Source organism: Moschus berezovskii, chromosome 2 (assembly GCF_049115385.1).
Source record: "Moschus berezovskii isolate FMDL1 chromosome 2, NW_MosBer_1.0, whole genome shotgun sequence".
Classification (NCBI taxonomy): Eukaryota; Metazoa; Chordata; class Mammalia; order Artiodactyla; family Moschidae; genus Moschus; species Moschus berezovskii.
This window is the reverse complement of record NC_142461.1, coordinates 124,444,428-124,466,476: the sequence shown is the minus strand read 5'-3', so window position 1 is coordinate 124,466,476 and position 22,049 is coordinate 124,444,428. Positions and strand designations below refer to the sequence as shown.

Sequence of the window (22,049 nt, the reverse complement as noted above, 5' to 3'; positions counted from 1 at the left end):
AGAACAGCAACACTTGGTCCACCTGCGCGTGTCCTGGGATCTCCAAGTTGGGGACCGGCCCCTGCAGGCTGTTACTCAGATGGCCCTCAAGTTTTAACCCATCACTTAAGATAAAGACTGCACAGGGTAAATACCGAGACTAGGCTCCTGGGTGAATTCTTCCGTCCTCTTCTGCGATCCTGGTAGGCTTATGAGTAAAGGCAAAAACCAAAACTCGGTACAGTTTTGCCCTGGAAGTTCAGCATGGTTCATGCTACGCTTTGGGCAACGGGATCTCCCATTCCTTTATTTCTCTTTCAGATGTGCACTGGACCAGGAAGGCTGCCTTCTAGAAACCAGCGGTAATGTTAGGACCCTCTGCCCCTCCACCGCATCCCCCCTCCTGTTCCCAGATGCACCCAACCCCAGCGGCTCAGCCTGACACTGTTTGCAAACTCAAGGGGCTTTTAGAGCAATTGCCTTTAAATAAGCAATTCAAGTTCACAGCATTCATTGTAAGGGGACACGGGTCTGGGAGGGGATAAGGGGTTTAGTTAATGGAGGATTAGAGGACAGTATGGTGAAGAAAGAGTGATCAGGGAAGAGATACAGCCAACTTATATATAATTCTGAAACATGCCTTGGTGGAAACGGGTGAAAAAAGAACCACCATTTAAACACAAATATGGCTCCTTTAGAATTAGGAAGCTCTGTGGTTTTTGCTTCACCTGCATGGTAGAGGGTCACATCAGAGTCTTTAAGGCCTGGAAAAGTAGCCATCAGCCCTTCCCAGAGTTGTACTAATGCCCTTTCTAGGAAGAGGAGCGAAAAAGACCCCTTTAGAATAGGCCCTTTGCATGCTCCATTTGAGAAGGCTTGTCTCAACCAAGTTCCTATTTACAAGCCTGAATGTGGGGTCTAAGAGGGACAAGGCAGCCTGTGGCAGGGAACCAGGGTGAGGCCACACCTTACATCCATCCAATGACCTTGGTTAAACGGCAAAATCTTAGCGTCAGAGAAATCCTCTAGTTTTCATGCAAGAGAGCTCCGGAGACCACTGAAGCCAAGGACTAGCGCGATCTTAGGACAAGGACTACAGGCAAGAGGGGTATATGGACAGAGTGAGGAGTCTCCAGGGCCAAGGGCAGGCGAGGGTCACGAGGCCGGGTTGCACGGATGGTGAAGTAGAGTGACCAGTAGCAAATTTTCTCTACTGTTGAGGCTGGGCGTGGGCGATCCAGCTAAGGAGGCTAGGGACTAGTCTCACAGCTGTGATTACAGATGAAGCTGTTATAATACAGAATGCTTAAGAGGCTGGTGGAGACTGGGAGAAGCCACCCTTTGGTGCCAAAGAACAAAGCGTCTACTAAGAGGCAGAAACCAAGAGACTGACACCTTAGAGAGGGCAGGGAGTGCCCAGGAAGCCAGTGCCTGGGCGACGAGTCCAAAGGAGTCTCCGCTTCTGCTTCTTCCACCTTTGCCCTACTTACCGCCCCAGCGCGGGCCACTCACTCTGATCTAAAGCCAGTTGGTGTTCGCTTTCCCGCTCTCTCCTCTCCAACTCCTTCCCCCACGTCCCTCCCCTCACCGCGCGCCCCTTCTCCCTTCTGCCGCCTGAAAGGGTTAATCTCTCCTGCGGGTAAAAACAGGTCCGCGGAGTCTCTAACTGGCGACAGATGGGCCACTTTCTTCTGGCCACAAAGGGGCCGGAATGGAGCGCTCCGCGGCATACAAATGGGCGGGTCACGTGGTTCCCGGCTCTTGGCTGGACTGGGAGGACCATATGGCGCATGCCGGGGAGGAAGGAGCTGGGGCGGGGGTAGGGGTGGGGGAGAGGGGAGCTGGAGTCGGACGCGGGTGGGAGCGGAGCGAGGCTGGAGGGGCGGGGCGGGAGGAGGAGGGCGGACGGGAAGGGAGCGCGGAACCGCGGCGCGTGCGCAGGCGCGGGGCGCTGGACCCTGCTCGCCCGCTGGGCTCTGGGCCCCGCCCGCGCGCAGCATCACCCACTCGGCTATATAACCTGAGCGCCCGCGCCGCCGGGACACGAGGAATTCGCCCCACGCAGAAGGCACGGCGCCCAGAGGCCCCAGGGTTATGAGACCGTCACTGCTCAGGACTTACTAACAACTGCAGGTAATTAAATCCTTTAATTTTTATTGGGAGTAAAAGTAGTTGAAGATGTACCTACATATTCTGTATGTGTGCGTCTGTTTAGCGCGTTTATGCGTTGAGACAGGCATTCCTTTTCATAATTGCAAGGCGAATACGCACACAGGTTGAGTCGCATCACTCAAATACCCGCTGCAGGCCTAATAATTTTTACAAATCTGTTTTACTTTTTTTGTTTGTTTGTTTTTTGGAGGGGGAAAAGTATAGGAGCGTCTTTGTGTTTTTAAAAAATATGCCCTGTAACTCTATGATTATTTCCTAGTGGTGATTTCAAAGTTCTGAAAGCAGATAACTACTTCAATATTTCACTTCTATCAATAAGGGCGATAAAAGCCCGTTACCAAGATTTATTTTGTAGACATGTATTTTATGCACATTGCGAGTAGCACATTATTTTTTCAGTGAATGAAAGGGGTATTGATACTTTGAATATACACACCCTAGAAAATAAACCGAGTTGAGAGGTAGTTTAGTTGAGAGGGGGTAAAATGTGGAGAAAGAGAGAGGGACCCACTCCTGCTACCTGTTACTGTCCCAGAGTCGGCCAAGTCCCCAGCAGCCACTGCAGGAGCCAAAAATTCAGTTGTCTAACTAAAGGCTTTTTATTTTCCTTATTAGAAGCAGCAACTTCGCCATTACCATTCTCTGACCATTATAATTACTCAATCTTTTAAAGGGAGGTTTGAGGCGAACTTTGAAAAGCCCCAATAAAGAGCGGGCGGCCCTTTCAATGGGCTGTTTATTAGAGAGGAGCCTTTCGCACCTGATCCCCGGCGCGCGGAGGCGCGCTCTGTGCCGCGCTCCGGGTTCTGGCCCGGTAGCAAGCGCTTTTATAGAAGGTGGAAATTGAGCAGAGGGTCAGCGGGGTGGGAGGTGAGAAAAGAAAGGCAAGGGTGGGATGGAAACCCCCCGCCCACTTTTGTTACCAAATGTTTCGTTGATGGTGAAATAATTTAGTGGAAAATACTTTTTCTCCACCATGCATTTGCTTTTCAATCTCCACTCCGTATAATCTTCTTAAAAATCACTGCCAGCGTTAGTAAATTACATAAGGGATCTTAAACTTTAATCGCCGAGTGCGGGGAGGCCAGAACCGAGATAGAAACATAATTGCAATTTTCAAACTCGTCTTTTTTTGTGGAGTTGTGACTTTGAACTCATGCAAATAAACATGAAGTCGCCGAAATACACACTCATTTTCACACACATTATCCTACCGGATAATCACCATAAACACACTTAATCACAAGGAAACATACACCAGAAGTGTACTTATGACACCTACTCTCGCTTCTATTCGCACGCAGCCCTGTCCTGTCTCCTACGCACCAGCGAGGCACACACAGGCCATTATGAAACTGCATCTAACTTTTCCTCGGGGGCATTCATTTTGTAATCAGCTGGTAATTCTTTTCACATGCATTTCTCTAGGGTTAGTGAGAGCTGAAGGCCTTTGTAGGTTTTGAATGTAGCGTTTTTCTCCTTTTCTGTTTTCCCCTCTCCCCTGTTGAATGTAGGAAACCTAAACATGACCAAATCGTACAGCGAGAGTGGGCTGATGGGAGAGCCTCAGCCCCAGGGTCCTCCAAGCTGGACAGATGAGTGTCTTAGTTCTCAGGACGAGGAGCACGAGACAGACAAAAAGGAGGATGACCTCGAAGCCATGAACGCGGAAGAGGACTCACTGAGGAACGGGGGAGAGGAGGAGGAGGAAGATGAGGACCTGGAAGAGGAGGAAGAGGAGGAAGAGGAGGACGATGATCAAAAGCCTAAGAGACGCGGCCCCAAAAAGAAGAAGATGACGAAGGCGCGCCTCGAGCGTTTTAAGCTGAGACGCATGAAAGCCAACGCCCGGGAGCGGAACCGCATGCACGGGCTGAACGCGGCGCTGGACAACCTGCGCAAGGTGGTGCCCTGCTACTCCAAGACGCAGAAGCTGTCCAAAATCGAGACACTGCGCTTGGCCAAAAACTACATCTGGGCTCTGTCGGAGATCTTGCGTTCAGGGAAAAGCCCTGACCTGGTCTCCTTTGTACAGACGCTCTGCAAGGGTTTATCCCAGCCCACCACCAACCTGGTTGCTGGCTGCCTGCAGCTCAATCCTCGAACTTTTCTGCCTGAGCAGAACCAGGACATGCCTGCGCACCTGCCGACCGCCAGCGCTTCTTTCCCTGTGCACCCCTATTCCTACCAGTCTCCGGGGCTGCCCAGCCCGCCCTACGGCACCATGGACAGCTCCCATGTCTTCCACGTCAAGCCGCCGCCTCACGCCTACAGCGCAGCGCTGGAACCTTTCTTTGAGAGCCCTCTGACTGATTGCACCAGCCCTTCCTTTGACGGACCCCTCAGCCCGCCGCTCAGCATCAATGGCAACTTCTCTTTCAAACATGAACCGTCCGCCGAGTTTGAGAAAAATTATGCCTTTACCATGCACTATCCTGCAGCGACCCTGGCAGGGGCCCAAAGCCACGGATCAGTCTTCTCAGGCGCCGCTGCCCCTCGCTGTGAGATCCCTATAGACAATATTATGTCCTTCGATAGCCATTCACATCATGAGCGAGTCATGAGTGCCCAGCTCAATGCCATCTTTCACGATTAGAGGCACGTCAGTTTCACCGTCCCTGGGAAACGAACCCACTGTGCTTACAGAGACTGTCGTGTTTACAAAAGGCAGCCCTTTGAGTATTACTGCTGCAAAGTGCAAATACTCCAAGCTTCAAGTGATATATGTATTTATTGTCGTTACTGCCTTTGGTAGAAACGGGATCAAAGTTCCTGTTCACTTTATGTATTATTTTCTATAGCTCTTCTATTTTAAAAAAATAATACAGTAAAGTTAAAACAAATGCACCACAAATTTGGTGCAGCTGTATTCAGATCATATTAATTATCTGATCGGGATAACAAAATCACAAGCAATAATTAGGATCTATGCAATTTTTAAACTAGTAATGGGCCAATTAAAATATATATAAATATATATTTTTCAACCAGCATTTTACTACTTGTTACCTTTCCCATGCTGAATTATTTTGTTGTGATTTTGTACAGAATTTTTAATGACTTTTTATAATGTGGATTTCCTATTTTAAAACCATGCAGCTTCATCAATTTTTATACATATCAGAAAAGTAGAAATTATATCTAATTTATACAAAATAATTTAACTAATTTAAACCAGCAGAAAAGTGCTTAGAAAGTTGTTGTGTTGCCTTAGCACTTCTTTCTTCTCTAATTGTTAAAGAAAATTGCACAATTTGAGCAGTTCATTTCACTTTAGAGTCGTTCTCTCTCCTTAAAATGAAAACCAGATCCATAATTCTTAAGAGAATGAATAAAAACAGGAGATGTATTCCCTATCAAAACATATCAATTCAGTACTTGCACAAGCTTGTATATACATATTATAAACAAATGCCAACATACACTTCTTTAAATCAAAAGCTGCTTGACTATCACATACAAATTGCACTGTTTCTTTTTAGTCTTTTACTCCTTTGCATCCCATGATTTTACAGAGAATCTGAAGCTATTGATGTTTCCAGAAAATATAAATGCATGATTTTATACATAGTCACACAAATGGTGGTTTGTCATATATTCATGTAATGAATCTGAGCCTAAATCTAATCAGGTTGTTGATGTTGGGATTTTATACCTATTGTAGTCAATTAGTACAGTAGCTTAAATAAATTCAAACCATTTAATTCATAATTAGAACAATAGCTATTGCATGTAAAATGCAGTCCAGAATAAGTGCTGTTTGAGATGTGATACTGGTACCACTGGAATCAATATGTACTGTAATCTTGTTTGTAATCCTGTATATTATGGTGTAATGCACAACTTAGAAAACACTCATCCAGTTGCAATAAAATAGTATTGAAAAATCTGAACAATTGTTGCATTTCTTCTTAAAGTGATTTTTTTAAAAGTATAAATAATTCTTAAGGAGAACAATTGCTTAACTTGCTGAGTTAAAAAAATACTAAGTTCTATTTGTAGAAAAAATTTAAAAAGTTTAGTTTAACACAAACTCTCTAGTCTGTTTATCTTGCTTAGGGAGTCACCAACTCTTTGTAGTTAAGGAATGAACCTAACTGATATTTCATCACTTGGACTATAAGGCTGAGGCTGGGTGAGGTTTGTGAAGAGACCAACAACAGTTGTATTTTTGGTTTTGGTTTCCATCCCTTTATATGAGTTTGTGTTTTCTTCTATTTATTTTTAAAAGGGGATTTAGTTAATTCTTAACAAGCAAGACCCAAACAAGTATCCTAGCTTAGTTTATCTACATATCTAAGAACATACTATTTTTTTTTTTACCTTTTTCTCAGTCCTTTTCTATCTGTACCTGAACTGAAACATTCTCTACTGCAAAATAGTCATATCCTGAAGAGAAAGTGATGTACCTTTCGAATATGGGAGAAATTATTTGATTAAAGAATCCAAGAAGTGACATTTTATCATTGTTATGTAATTGTGATGATTTCAGTAATTCTTCAGGAAAAAGTAGTAATGAACTACTTGTACTCAAGGACATACTGTTTGTACCGTGATATGTTTTTGGATGGTCTAATTAATTGTTTCCTCATCCCCTTTGGTGTACTAGTCTCCCGTTTCATAAATGGAACTCACTGAAAAAAACGTAGAGATGATTCTGTCCACTGGTAAGGCCACTAAAGAAGTTTGGCACTTCTCTCCCCCTGGATGTGTTGACTGACAGGAGCACTCTCCAGGGAGCAGCATGTTGGCACTTGTGCCCTGGCTCTACTGTGGTGCTCTGATTACTGTCATTAGTGGCTCCATTGTCCTTCCTCTGATTCGGATGCCACGTTGGATGACTACCTCCCTTCCCAAGCTTGTTCCTTTAATCCGGTTCTCATTGGTGATTTAGGGGTTCCAGAAAGCTGACCTCATTTAGCAAGCTGCTCCAGAAAAATGTGAGTAATCTAATGGACAGGAACAATTAGCCATACTAATAGCATTGCCAACGGGGCTACATCAAGCTGTGACAGTAGCAGTAAGGACTATTTCAACATTAAAAAATGTTTGAGTGCAATTTAAAATATATCATTTTAGCATGTTTTCCATCAGCCTTCATCACATGGCAGAAATACTTTTAAGTTAGTCCCAACTTTATCCAAAATGCAATCATCTCATTCCAAGTGAAACAGAGTTGTTATTTTGGAATCAAGCTGTTGCTTCCTATATCCAAGACTGCTTTCACTGTTCTTTCTTTAAGAGACATAATAGTGAGATGATATCTGAACACTGCCAGCCTTCCAGCCTAGGAGACCATGAAGTGAACATTCAGATTTTATGCGATCTATTCAGCAGCTCAGTTTCCCCTTTAATGAAAATTAGACTTCTTCATGCAAACTAAAAACTGTTGCTGTAATGAACAGCAGAAATAAGAGGATGCCATTTTAAGAATTTCAGCTTTTAAAACAGCAAGCAGAAAAATCAGTGGATTATTTTTTTGTAAGGTAGGAATGAAGAATCCAAATTAGGTTTGATATTGTTCCCCCCCGCCCGCCATTTTACATGTATAACTTCATTCTAAGCTTAGAGATTCTTTCAGTCAGTCAAGGAGTAACTCACATGCCACCATCTTTTATTCAAAGGCAGGCACAGATGTTCCTTCTGCAGGGGAGGTTTTAATTTATGAAAATGATATTGTTTATGCATGAATGAACTGAATGCACTCTGCATATACACAGCACTTCCATCTGATCAGAGAAATACCACAGAACTAGTGCCAATGTCAGAAACATATTCTACAAATTTACTCACTTAAATGTTTAATGAATATTTGGAAGGCATTTTCAAACCACAAGAAACCTTTTCAATTATCTTTTTCTTTTCTTTTGAAATCGCTCGGCATATTTAAAAGAGACTCTTACAGTTTTCATAATTGGCCAATGCCTACATCTAGAAAAGAAAATGTTTTACTAAGTGAAAAGCGACCAAAAAGAAGAAACATCGGTAACTATAGCTTCATTGGGGAAAACATTTCTTTTAGTGTTGTTATATATGTCTGCTTACCAGTAGTATTTAGGGTTCTGGGTGTTACCTCACCTTGAATAATTACTATTCCCATCAAATAAGATGTTTAGATCTACTTATTTAATGTGAAAATGCTCTGATGAGTTATTTCCAGAATAAGGTGCTGTTTAAAATCAGTAGACAATTTCATAGTTGGAGATGAAACATTTTAACTAAATATTTTAACTGGTACAGAATTCCTTTTGAATAGAACACTGCATAACTTAGATTTCATTTACGTCATCAATGACAAATACAGCATGATCTATATACTTTTACTCTTAAAAAAAATAAAATGTAAATGAAAATGGAGGCTTATATCTTAGGAATGTTCTAGTAAGTTTAGGTTTATAATATGTTATAGAAAATAATATTAAAGTGAACCATAAGCCTTATAATTTATTAATCTTAAAAAAAACTGTTTTCACATTTGAAAGTCTATAATTCTTACAAAATTAATGCATTTCTGAAAGAAGCTAGCAATTACTAAAATGATACATGGATCATTAGCTAACAGTTTGAACCAAGCTGTTTTACTTCTATAATTGAACAAGAGATTTAAAGTGAAAATATCTATTAAACAATTAATAAAACTAGGTTTCAAAACATAGGCTGATTTCATCCTAATGGGAATGACATAATAGCAGAGCTGTTTCTTGAACTACACTAAAATCTCCTCTTTTCCTTTTCTCCCACCATTACTTATTTCCTGAAAGCCGTCTAAATGAAATCTTTAATTCCAGGATCTGATAAAGAATCAAAGAGCCAATGCAACACCTTGTGGAGCAGCAGGCCTGAGAACTCTTGTTGTAACCATGCACAGAGGCGTTCTGGCAGCAGATGCACAGTGATGTGTATGGTGGCACAGTCACTGGCTCCTGGCCAGGCATTATGTTTCAGAGGACACTATTGTCAAGAACCATTCAACTAGAAATCTTCTCTGTATGCACTCAAAAGTTGGGATCATCTGCCTTCCTATGTCAGGAAGAATTCCGTGCTGGCAATTGACTCATGGACTCTCTTCACACACATGCACATTTGGTTCAATGGCTCTGATGGAATTAGCTGTGTAACCAAACCAGTGGCCTCAGCAAGACAAGGCCGCAGTCTCTGGGGACTTTTGTTTAAATTGCTAATCTGAAAGTATCTTAAAATGCAGAGTATCATGTTAATCCTGGACTAAATCTTCAGATACATTAAATGTGATTTGGCTATATCAACGGTATTGTGCTAACTGCCCAGCTGACTTAGAGACAGGTAGATAGTGACAGTAACCATCTTTATGAATCCCCAGGTATGGAGTAATCTAGAGGGGCTGGATTGTGAAATGACATCGAGAGAGTAGATTTAATCTCTCATTCTGGAGGTAACTTGGTAACTTTTTTGTTGTTTAGTCGGTAAGTCGAGTCCAGCTCTTTTGCAACCTCTTGGACTGTAGCCCACTAGGCTCTTGTATCTATGGATTTCCCAGGCAAGAATATGGGATTGGATTGCCATTTCCTTCTCCAGGGGATCTTCCCAACCCAGGGATCAAACCTGCATCTCCTTCATTGGCAGGTGGATTCTTTACCACTGAGCCATCTGGGAAGCCCTGACTTGGTGACTTACTTTACTGTTGGTAAGATTAAAAGCTAACTCTTCTTTGTGCTTTGATGTCATAAGGAACAGGCAGTCACAAGAAAGGCTTCCCACACTTATTAGGTAAGTGCTAAGTGTTTTTCATTCATTCCCATATTTCATCATCACAATAGCCCTGTATCTTATTTCACAGATGGAGAAACGTTGAGAAGCTGGGAATATGTAGATATTTCATTACTGATTTCCTTCTTTCCTTCAGGTTCTAACTCAGAAGCAACTTTCCTCAAGTTCTTCCTGCTTCCCATTTAAAGTAGCAACCAACCAAACCAAAATCATTGTTTTCAGCTTCATCCAAATCACTACTGTACGGCCCCTCCTGTTTTCCAGAACATTCATCCATCTTATGTTATCTTGCTGATTTTTAAATTATCTGCCTCTCTCAGTAGAATGCGGGCTTCACAAGAAAATGAACCTCATCTGATTTGTTTGTTGCTATTTCTCTGGTGCTGAGAAGATCCACAGGTCCTCAATAAATATGAACCAATCAAATTACACTAATCTGATGCCAAAACCTTAACCACTATGCTGCCAATTAAGTCAGTTGAGAATGCAGAGCGCTACAGATGATTCTCATCCCAGTGAAAGTTATAAGCGTTAATTCTATAAAAAGAGAACAATTGAAATTAATTTTCTATGACACCATGGCACCAAACTCCCCCCACCCCACCCCTTCTGAACATTAGTAATCATGAGTTACCAGGAATCTTTTCTTTTTATTGATAGGTTAAACATAATTTGGAATCGGAATAAAAGGAGACCTAAAATGTTACAAGCTCTGTCCAGATCATGCCATTTTTTTAAAATGTTACGAACGTGAAAGCATGCTATTTCCCCCTTTCTGTTTATCACTCTTTCAGCAATAGTTCTTGATTTATTACTTGTGTTGTGTAAAATTGCCCCAAACTTCCTTCTCACTGAAGAGTTTAGATTACAGCAGATCAGAAGCTAATCCATCATGAGTATGTACTCCAACAGTGAGTTTGAGAAGCTGAGTAGCATTTGACAAATTAAAAATAGGCTACACAGAGGCAGATGATGGGACAGAAATAGAAATCCACAATGAAAAGGAGTGCTTTATAGTCACAACAGTTGTTGGTTAAATTCATCTTTCTCTAATGTATCAAATAGATTAGAAATGCCGTTAACTTTATGGGGAATATGATTTTCCTTGTCAATACAACACAATTAAGGGAAAACATAGAGTTATTATTTTCAGTGACGTTGGGTGGTCATGTTAATACTACACGTGAATTATTAGGAAAGCTGTTTAGGAAACAGAAAAAAATGGAAGAATCAGTATTCTTGGAAGGTGATTTAGTATAAAATCACTGAAAACTGAAGAATGACTAGTGTTCTTTAAAATAATCATATACAGAATGCTCTATTGATTGAGATAAATATTGCTGAATTATCTAAACTATATATCTACTTCAAAGTGTTTATTGTATGAACTTAGCACATCAATAAGATTTCTTTAGTGATTTCTCTGGATGATGTCAGTTATGACATCCATGAAAGGGAATGACCATGAATTAAAAAAACGGAATTACTTACCCCGAGTGTCACTACAGAGAAGGCAATGGCACCCCAATGGCACCCCACTCCAGTACTCTTGCCTGGAAAATCCCATGGATGGAGGAGCCTGGTGGGCTGCAGTCCATGGGGTCACTAAGAGTCGGACACGACTGAGCAACTTCACTTTCACTTTTCACTTTCACACATTGGAGAAGGAAATGGCAACCCACTCCAGTGTTCTTGCCTGGAGAATCCCAGGCACGGGGGAGCCTGGTGGGCTGCCGTCTATGGGGTCACACAGAGTCGGACACGACTGAAGCGCCTTGGCAGCAGTAGCAGTGTCACCAATGATTGCAGTCCTTGTCTACTCATGGCAGGGAATTATAAATGTATAATCTGTGGCAGGTTGCAAGTATGGGGCCAAGAAATGTTCATATCCAAGAAATGAGTGGAAAATATACTAGAATTCTAAAAGGAGACTTGGGATAATCTCACTTGCCATTGCTAGATAACTGAATAATTTTCAGCAAATGATTAAATACACAAAAAACAGTAGTAAAATGCACACAAGATACAACTAGAATCTAAGTATGGATATTTACTTAAATTATTTTTACTGAAAGAATTCCTTAGTTAATGCAGGCAAGCCTACTTATTTAGATATTTTGAAATGCCAACATAGGATTTTTGGATAAAGAAATTCTATTTTAATGTTCATTTGACTCTGATGAGCATATTAAAAATGTTAAATAAAGAGATATTTTGTTCCTAAAGGTTTCATATTAACTAAAATGCATTTATCTTACTTAAAAATATATTGTTAAGGAAAGAAATACATGCTGTACTGAATTCAGTAATGCCCTCCCTCCACTCCCCAAAATTCATGCCCAGCCAGAACCTCATAATGTGATCCTACCTGGAATAGGGTTCAAATAATACATCTTAAGATGTAGTTAAGATGAGGTCATACTGGATTAGAGTAATCCTTGTAAGAAGGGGACTGTTGTCCTTGTAAGGAGAGACAGAACATGCAGACAACACCAGGGGAGAACAGAGACGCAGGCAGAGGTTAGAGTGACGGGTCTCTGTGCCAAGGGGGCATTGTCAGAATTGCCAGCAACCACCAGAATCTATGATAAAGGCAGGGAACAGAGTTTCCCTCTGAGGCATCAGGAAGGAACCAGCCCCGCAGACACCTTGGTTTGGGACTTCTGGTCTCCAGAAGTGTGCACAATGCATTTCTGTTGTTTCAAGTCACCCCAGTTTGTAATCATTTGCTGTGGTACTTCTAGGAAACTAATACATAAGTCTACAATGAATCGATATGTTAACTACACATAAATATAGAAGAATTCATTTAAAATCTTACAAAATTTTACCATGAAGTTTTAATGACGTAATATATAACTACCAGCATATTTTAGTTAGTTCCAGGTTTGATATTTAAACAAGCTGACAAATAATAGCTATTTAATAAGCATCTGAATTATGTAAAAGTTTTATTGGTTTTTATTCATTTGCATTAAGCTGACATCCAGATTTAGTGAAGTGTGAACAGACACATCCAATAAACTAAGAGGGATTTTGTTTAAAAACCTTATTGTAGAATGCATAAAAAGTATAGACTAAACTATAAAGAGTCGGACACGACTGAGCAACTGAACTGAATAAACTTATTAATTCTTCATGTGAAAAATGCCATATTTATTCTCTAGGCAGGGCAGTATGTATACTAAGAAATAGACCTCTGAAAAAACAAACATACCATTTTCCTTGTGTTCATCAATATGCATTCAACGCACAATTTTTTGACCTGTAAACTTACATAATTAAAGAAAATGACTGTGGTCCAAGTGAATATAAGTACCATGACTTCTAAAAGCTCTCTCTCTTCTAGGTTATATAGGGCCTTGGGCCATGACTCTTTTGGGGAACTTAAAACCCAGCAACTAAGATGCCAACCTTAGTTATATAGGACTATACATCTTGTTATCTGACTGATTTCTCAAAATAACAGTTAGTGATTGTTTCTTCTGAAGTGTTCAATTAATCAGAAGTTTGAGTTTACATCAATCTTGGACCCTATCTTGTTTTTAACTCATTTTGTTTTTGGACTGTTGGTACTTGCGTCTCATATGCTTAACTCTTGTTCCAGTTTCCTGCTCGCCGTCTTGCGGACATGAGTAAGAAATAAACCTTCATTGTTTTAAGCCTTCAAATTCTTTCAAACCACATTGCAACTCTGCTTCTGCTGACTGATAAAGATGTTAACTTCTTAAGGTAAAGTGACATGCAAGATGAGCTTACTGTGGCTGGAAAAGAGAAACTTCCCTGGTTTACTTGGGGAGTAGCAACAGAGATACATGCTCCTCTTCTGACAAATGTGGTCTTTGGATTAGAGGTCTGAAGTGCAGCAGCCACTTGGATGTTTGGAAGAGGAGAGTGGAATAGATGGACACACATGGAGCAGAGAATGATATGTTACAGAAGCAGAGGGAAGAAGAGGAGAGGAGCTGGTTTTTGCATTGTATGTTTTGAGCTGCTGGATCAATTCTCTTCATAATCTATCCCCACCTCTCTAATTAGGCTTTTTTTTTTTTTAACCAGTTTGAATTGGGTTTTCTGTCACATAAGAAGAAATGCTTGACACCAAAGAGACTGTGATTTTGTTGTTGCTTGGTCTCTTTTGTACATAAAGATGGAGAAAACTGTATATCGTAAAGATGAAATTGAATAAGATGTGAGATGTGGGTGTGTCTGATGGAGGACGTTGCTGGGCAGACTGGAGGGAAGAAGGTCTGGAACAGAAACAATTCTTTTGGACCATAGAGATACCTTTTCTAGAGACAAGTCAGGGTGGAGAAAGAGAATTTCAGGACTTAGGATTAGAGAGTATGGGAGTTTATTCTTACCAGCTTCTTTCACGTGAAGATGGAGGCATGATTACATGCTAAGTGAGAGGGAGTTGGACGAGAAAGCAGAAAGGTTTAGAGCAGCCTCTCCAGGAGTAAGGAGAATGAGCTCCACGAACACTGGTCAATCGCAGCCTAGCAGGGCTTAGAGCCAAGCACAGTTGAAAATAGCCTTAACCCACATGCTTCAGGGGAAACCTCTCAGTAGCCCATACTTCAGAGTGGAAACAGAAGATGGTGGCAGGTTTTCATGCATTTGGATAAAAGAGGTGGAGGTGCTGTTAAGGGAGAAGTTGACATGATGTGCCATGGAGCCCAGGAGAGCAAAGACTGAATCCGTTGGGTAGATGGGCAAAGATAGCCCTGACACTTCTGCAATGGCTTGGAAGTAGGAAGAGCACCAAGTGAACTTGTGGATATGGCTAAGGAGATTTTTGGCAGAGTGTTGTAAGTACCAACTGGCTTCTTTTAAGGTTTTACAAGGGAGTAAATAAGTCCGTGTAATTTAGAGGAATTAAAGAAGGTGCAGGGCAGATACTCTGGCTAAAAAAAAAAAAAAAAAAAAAAAAAAATCCAAAGCAAAAAATGTCCTCAAAGCAAAGATAAAATGTAGGCTGCTTGCAGTTAAACATGCTCGCAGGTCAAGCTGCAATCAAGACTGTAGCTAGAAGACAGTTTACTTGAACAAAAGTACCTCTCAGAACATTAAGTATTATACCCTAATCCCCTGAATTGGTGTCCAAAGTACAGAGGGGCCGATCTTGAAGAGATTTCTGGGAATGGCTTTTGTATAATATGACCTAATATATATATGAACCACATAAACTTTTTTTTCATAAAAAGTTGTTTTTTTTTGCATAAAAGAAATAGTTTGTGTCAAAGAATAGCTAAAGTAGTTCTATCCACTTGGACTAAGAGAGACAGAAAGAGTTCAAAATTAAAAGGAGCCTCTGGACCTCCAAATTTTACTGGATAATAAAAGGCTAAAAAACTACTCTGCTGTCACCATGGGCTATTTTTTTTTGTTGAACAGTAGGAAGGGCAGAATCAAAAGCCCAGAGGCTGGAGCTAAGAGCTATTCATTAGGGGAACTATATATTAGAGGACCACTCCTAGGGAGCAGTTATGGATGCAAGATAAGGAATGTTCTCTTTCTCAGAGTGTTGGGAACTAATGACCCAAAGCTGCTTGGAATTCAGAATTGCTGTGAACCAGAGACTGTGATTTGCTTTCTGGATTTTTCCCCCTTTTTGAGCATCTATTGTAGTATTCCTCTGCCTGTCTCATCATTATATGTTGATATCTGTGGGAAGATAACATATTTTTAGTTTCCCAGAATAAGAGAAGCACATCCAAAGAACCTCATCTATGAGATCCTGGACTTTGCATCTGATTTTGTAATAAGGTGAGATTTTGAGGGGTCTTGAAAGGGAGTTAGTGCATTTTACATACAGAAGGGGTGTTAGCCACTGTGGCCAGAGGGACGACTGTGTTGGGCTGTCTGCTAAGGTGATTTCTGCCCCAATATACATGCTCTTTTAAATATAACTCCCATCAAACGGCATGCTCTATTTCCCTTTCCTTTTATGACTACCTTTGACTGACAGCAAGTGGCAAAAGTGATGCTTTGTCAGTCCAGGTCTCGGCCTTAAAAGACCTGGAAGCTTCTGATTTTGCTCTTTGGGGATACAGCCTCATTTCAGAAAGCTCAGGCAACATGACTGAATGACAAGAAACCAAATGTAAAGGGATAGGTCCAGGAAGGCTTGGGCCCTTCCAGCTGTCTCAACTGAGATGTCAGAAAGGCGATGGAAGCCATCTTGTGTGTTGCAGCCTCAGCTGAACTTCCAGTGAAATTCAGGTGCATCCAGTTGATACTCCACAGAGGAGTAGGCCTACCTAGCAGCCAACTCACAGTTACAAGAAAAAAGAATCAATCATTGCTTTAAGTCAGTAAGTTGTGTGGGGTGGGTTGTTTTCTTAGACATAAATGTCTAGAAGAAAAAAGAAGATATGAAACTGTTAGTTGCCAAGCCAATAGTCATCCACAGCTTCTTCTAGGCTGTAAACACTTTCCCCAGTCTCTCCGGAAGCTACAGCACAGGCATATTGCCCACTTCTAGTCAATGGTATTGACAGGAAATTTATTGGGTGGGATTTTGGAAAACATTTTCTTCCCTAATAGAAATAGGACTGCACAAATAGAAACTGCTCTTCTCACTTCTACATTTTGGGGAGATAAAATGATGCCGCCATGTTGGAGCCACCAGTGAAGTCCTTGTTGATACCTGGGCATAGCAAAATAGAAAGTTGATTTCTTTTTTGTTGTTGTTTTTTAACTGACAATAGTTGATTTGTAACATTGTGGTAGTTTCAGGTGTACAGTAATCTTTTTCAGATTCTTTTCCATTATAGGTTATTACAAGATATTGAATATAGGTCCCTGTGCTATACAATAAATGTTTGTTGTTTATCTATTTTATATATAGTAGTAAAGTGAAGAGGAACTAAAGAGCCTCTTGATGAAAGTGAAAGAGGAGAGTGAAAAATCTGGCTTAAAACTCAACATTCAGAAAACTAATATCATGGCATCCAGTCCCATCACTTCATGGCAAATAGATGGGGAACCAATGGAAACAGTGACAGATTTTATTTTCTTGGGCTCCAAAATCACTGCAGATGGTGACTACAGTCATGAAATTAAAAGACTCCTTGGAAGAAAAGCTATGAAAAATCTAGACAGCACATTCAAAAACAGAGCCATTACTTTGCTGACAAAGGTCAGCATAGTCACCATACATACAGGGGTCATGTATGGGTGTGAGAGTTGGACTATAAAGAAAGCTGAGTGCCAAAGAATTGATGCTTTTGAACTGTGGTGTTGGAGGAGACTCTAGAGAGTCCCTTGGACTGCAAGGAGATCTAGCCAGTTAGTCCTAAAGGAAGTCAGTCCTGAATATTCATTGGAAGGTCTGATGCTGAAGCTGAAACTCCAATACTTTGGCCACCTGATGCGAAGAACTGACTCATTGGAAAAAGACCCTGATGCTGGGCAAGATTGAAGGCGGGAGGAGAAGGGGACGACAGAAGATGAGATGGTTGGACGGCATCACCCACTCGATGGACATGAGTTTGAGCAAGCTCCAGGAGTTGGTGATGGACAGGGAAGCCTGGCGTGCTGCAGTCCACGGGGTCACAAAGAGTCGGACATGACTGAGCGACTGAACTGAACTGATGTAGCGATTAACCCCATATTCATATTCCTCATTTACCTCTCCCCCTTCCTCCTGGTAACCATAAGTTTGTTTTCTATGTCTGTGAGTCTGTTTCTGTTTTGTAGTAAGTTCACTCATATTATTCTTTTTAGATTACATACGTAAGTGCTCTACTATGATATTTGTCTTTCTCTACCTGACTTTTTAGTTAGTATGATAATCTGTAGGTTCATCATTGCTGCTACAAATGGCATTATTTCATTCTTTTTTAAGGCTGAGTAATATTCCATTGTGTATATATGCCACATCTTCTTTATCCATTCATCTGTCCATGAACATTTAGGTGGCTTCCGTGTCCTGGCTATTTTTAGGTCATTGGGGTGCATGGATGTTTTCAAATTAGAGTTTTTGTCCTTCCTGGATATATGCCTAGGAGTGGGATTGTAGGATCATATGTCAACTCTCTTTTTAGTTTTTTAAGGAACCTCCATACTGTTCTTCATAATGGCTGCACCAGTTTACATTCCCTTCAACAGTGTAGGAGGGTTCCTTTTCTATATGCCCTCCCAAGTATTTATTATTTGTAGACTTTTTGATGATGGCTAAAGATGCTTACTCCTTGGAAGGAAAGTTATGACCAACCTAGATAGCATATAAAAAGCAGAGACATTACTTTGCCAACCAAGGTCTGTCTAGTCAAGGCTATGGTTTTTCCTTGGTCATGTATGGATGTGAGAGTTGGACTGTGAAGAAAGCTGATCGCCGAAGAATTGATGCTTTTGAACTGTGGTGTTGAAGAAGACTTTTGAGAGTCCCTTGGACTGCAAGGAGATCCAACCAGTCCATTCTAAAGGAGATCAGTCATGGGTGTTCATTGGAAGGACTGATGCTAAAGCTGAAACTGCAATACTTTGGCCACCTCATGTGACAAGTTGAGTCACTGGAAAAGAGTCTGATGCTAGGAAAGGTTGGGGGCAGGAGGAGAAGGGGACGACAGAGAATGAGATGGCTGGATGGCATCACTGACTCGATGGACACGAGTTTGAGTGAACTCCGGGAGATGGTGATGGACAGGGAGGCCTGGCGTGCTGTGATTCATGGGGTCGTAGAGTCGGACACGACTGAGCGACTGAACTGAACTGATTCTGACCCATGTGAGGTGATACTTCATTGTAGTTTTGATTTGCATTTCTTTGATAATTAGTGATGTTGAGCATCTTTTCATGTGCCTACTGGGCATCTATGTGTCTTTGAAGAAATGTCTATTTAGGTCTGCCCATTTTTTGATTGGGTTGTTGTTATTATTGATTTTGAGTTGTATGAACTATTTGTATGTTGTGGAGATTAAGTCCTTATAAATGGCATCATTTATAATTATTTTCTCATATTCTGTGTGTTGTCTTTTCATTTTGTTTTTGGTTTCCTTTGCTGTGAAAAAGTTTATAAGTTTGCTTAGGTCTCACTTGTTAAAAAGTCCTCAATTTCTTTTTCTTTGCCGCTTTATTTTTTAATTAAAGGATAACTGCTTTGCAGAATTTTGATGTTTTCTGTCAAACATCAACAAGGACACCCATGTCCTCTCCCTCCCAAATCTCTGTCCCATCTCCCTCCCCATCCCACCCGTCTAGATTGTCACAGAGCCCCTGTTTGAGTTCCCTGAGTCATACAGCAAATTTCCATTGGTTATCTATTTTACGTTTGGTGTTGTAAGTTTCCATGTTACTCTCTCTAGCATCTCTCCCTCTCCCTCCTCCCCCCTACTGTGTCTGTAGGTCTGTTCTCTCTGTCTGTGTCTCCATTGCTGCCCTGCAAATAAATTCATCAGCACCATCTTTCTAGATTCCATATACATGTGTCACTATATGATATTTATACTTCTCTTCCTGACTTACTTCATTCTGTGTAATAGGTTCTAGGTTCATCCATCTCATCAGATGCATTCATTCCTTTTTATGGCTGTGTAACATTCCACTGTATATATCTATCGCAGCTTCTTTATCCATTCATCTGTCGATGGACCTCTAGGTTGCTTCCATGTTCTAGCTATTGTAAATAGTGCTGCAATGAACATTGGGTACATGTGTCTTTTTCAGTTTTGGTTTCCTCAGGGTATATACCTCGGAGTGGGATTGCTGTGTCATATGGGGGTTTTGTTCCTAGTTTTTAAAGGAATCTCCATATTGTCTTCCATAGTGGCTGTATCAGTTTACATTCCCACCAGCGATGCAAGAGGGTTCCCTTTTCTCCACACTCTCTCCAGCATTTATTGTTTGTACACTTTTTGATGATGTCCATTCTGACCGGTGTGAGGTGGTATCTCATTTTGGTTTTGATTTGCATTTCTCTAATAATGAATCACCTTGAGCATCTTTTCATGTGTTTCTTAGCCATCTGTATGTCTTCTTTGGAGAAATGTCTGTTTAGGTCTTTTTCCCACTTTTTGATTGGGTTGTTTTTCTTATATTGAGTTGTATAAGCTAGTTGTATATTTTGGAAATTAATTCTTAGTTGTTTCCTTTGCTATTATTTCCAGCCATTCTGAGGGTTGTTTTTCACATTGTTTGTAGTTTGCTTTGCTGTGCAAAAGCTTTTAAGTTTAATTGGGCCCCATTTATTTTTGTTTTTTTTTTTCTATTACTCTAGGAGGTAGGTAATAGAAGATCTTGCTTCGATTTATGTCATCAAGTGTTCTGCCTATATTTTCCCCTAAGAATTTTATATTTTCTTAAGTTTAGGTCGTTAATCCATTTTGAGTTTATCTTTGTGTGTGGCATTAGGAAATGTTCTGACTTCATTCTTTTGTGTGTAGCTGTCCAGTTTTCCCAGTACCATTTATTGAAGATCTATCTTTGCCCCATCATATATTCTTGCCTCCTTTGTCAAAAATAAGGTACCCATAGGTGTGTGGGCTTATCTCTGAGCTCTCTGTCTTGTTCTGTTGGTCTGTATTTCTGTTTTTGTGCCAGTACCATACTGTCTTGATGCCTGTAGCTTTGTAGTATAGTCTGAAGTCAGGAAGGTTGATTCCTCCAGCTCCATTCTTCTTTCTCAAGACTGAAAAAGCCCTTGATTTCTTAATGGGCAACCTAGAACAGCCTGACCCTGGACCTTTGTTTATATGATATGTAAGATTGTATTTTGAAAACAATTTTAGCTGGATGTTCCATTACTTGTAAATGATAGACAAATGGACAAACCTTATGGTAAAAAGATCAGGAGTGAAGAGCAGGACAAACAAGAAGGAACTCCCTGATTATCAAAGCATTGTTCATGTGTCAAAAAACACACAGAATCACTTGTTGTGTCTGTTTAAAACACATGTTTCTGGGAATAGTTCAGTTACAGATTCAAAAATCTCAGAGCATCAGTAGGGGGTACAGACTGAGAGTTTTCATGTAAAACAAATCAAAGATTGTTAGCTTCCCAGGTGGCTCAGTGGTAAAGAACCTACCTGCCAATGCAGGAGACACGGGTTTGATCCCTGGACCAGAAAGATTCCCCTGGACCCTGGAGAAGGAAATGGCAACCCTCTCCAGTATTCTTGCCTGAGAAATCCCATGGATAGGGCGCCTGGCAGGCTACAGTCCGTGGGGTTGCAGAAGAGTCGAACATGACTTAGCAACTAAACAACAAAGATTCTTAAGCATATCCAAGTTTGAAAAGAATAAGAGTCCATGTTCCAAAAGAGTGCTTTTTGAGTTCAAATATTCAAGAAGTTCTACAAGGTTCAGAGTTTGTTCTTAGAATGTTTAAGAATGTCCTGGGCAACAGACTACACCATAGGCTGTTGGGATGAGGCTGTCATGAAAATGTGTTCAAAATGGTGATGGAAAATGGTGTAAAAATCAAAGGCAGTAAACCCAGTACCAAACTCTTTGATGCCTATGGGTAAGCGGTCTGAAAGCAGTGGGCTCTTTTCAATAGTGAGAAGGGATGTTGCCACCTCTGTATCATGCCTTTTTCACAGTTGTAATAGTGTGAGCTTTAGAGAGTGAGGATAGATTTCTGATTTAAATTGTCTGGTTTTTTTTTGTGTATTGGTTATATCTAATTTAAAATTGATTCTGCTACAGAATTGCCAGCAGTTACTGTGAGAATGTTATAAGTTTTCTATTTGGTGGAAGTCCAGGTGGCACTAGTGGTAAAAAACCTGCCTGCCAGTGCAGGACTTAAGAGATGAAGGTTCAATTCCTGGGTCAGGAAGATCCCTTGGAGAAGGAAATGGCAACCCACTCCAGTATTCTTTCTTAGAGAACCCGTAGACAGAGGAGCCAGGTAGGCTACAGTCCATGGCATCACAAAGAGTTAGACACGACTGAAATGACTTAGCACATTTCAAATTGCTCCAAGTTTATGTATGTTCAAACCTACCTGTTAGTTCAGTCACACAGTTGTGTCTGACTCTTTGTGACCCTATGGACTGCAGCACACCAGATTTCCCTGTCCATCAACAACTCCTGGAGCCTGCTCAAACTCATGTCCATCGAGTCGATGAGGCCATCCAACCATCTCATCTTCTGTCATCTCCTTCTCCTCCTGCCTTCAATCTTTCCCAGCATCAGGGTCTTTTCCA

At 41.0% G+C, this 22,049-nt stretch overlaps 1 protein-coding gene across 1 annotated transcript; it reads left to right on the top strand.

The window, feature by feature from the left end:
- The first annotated feature begins 3,676 nt into the window (after positions 1-3,676).
- Positions 3,677-4,747, top strand: NEUROD1 (neuronal differentiation 1). Its single transcript, XM_055398582.2, has one exon. It carries the CDS (start codon positions 3,677-3,679, stop codon positions 4,745-4,747), a length of 1,071 nt encoding a protein of 356 aa, XP_055254557.1.
- The last annotated feature ends 17,302 nt before the right edge of the window (positions 4,748-22,049 follow it).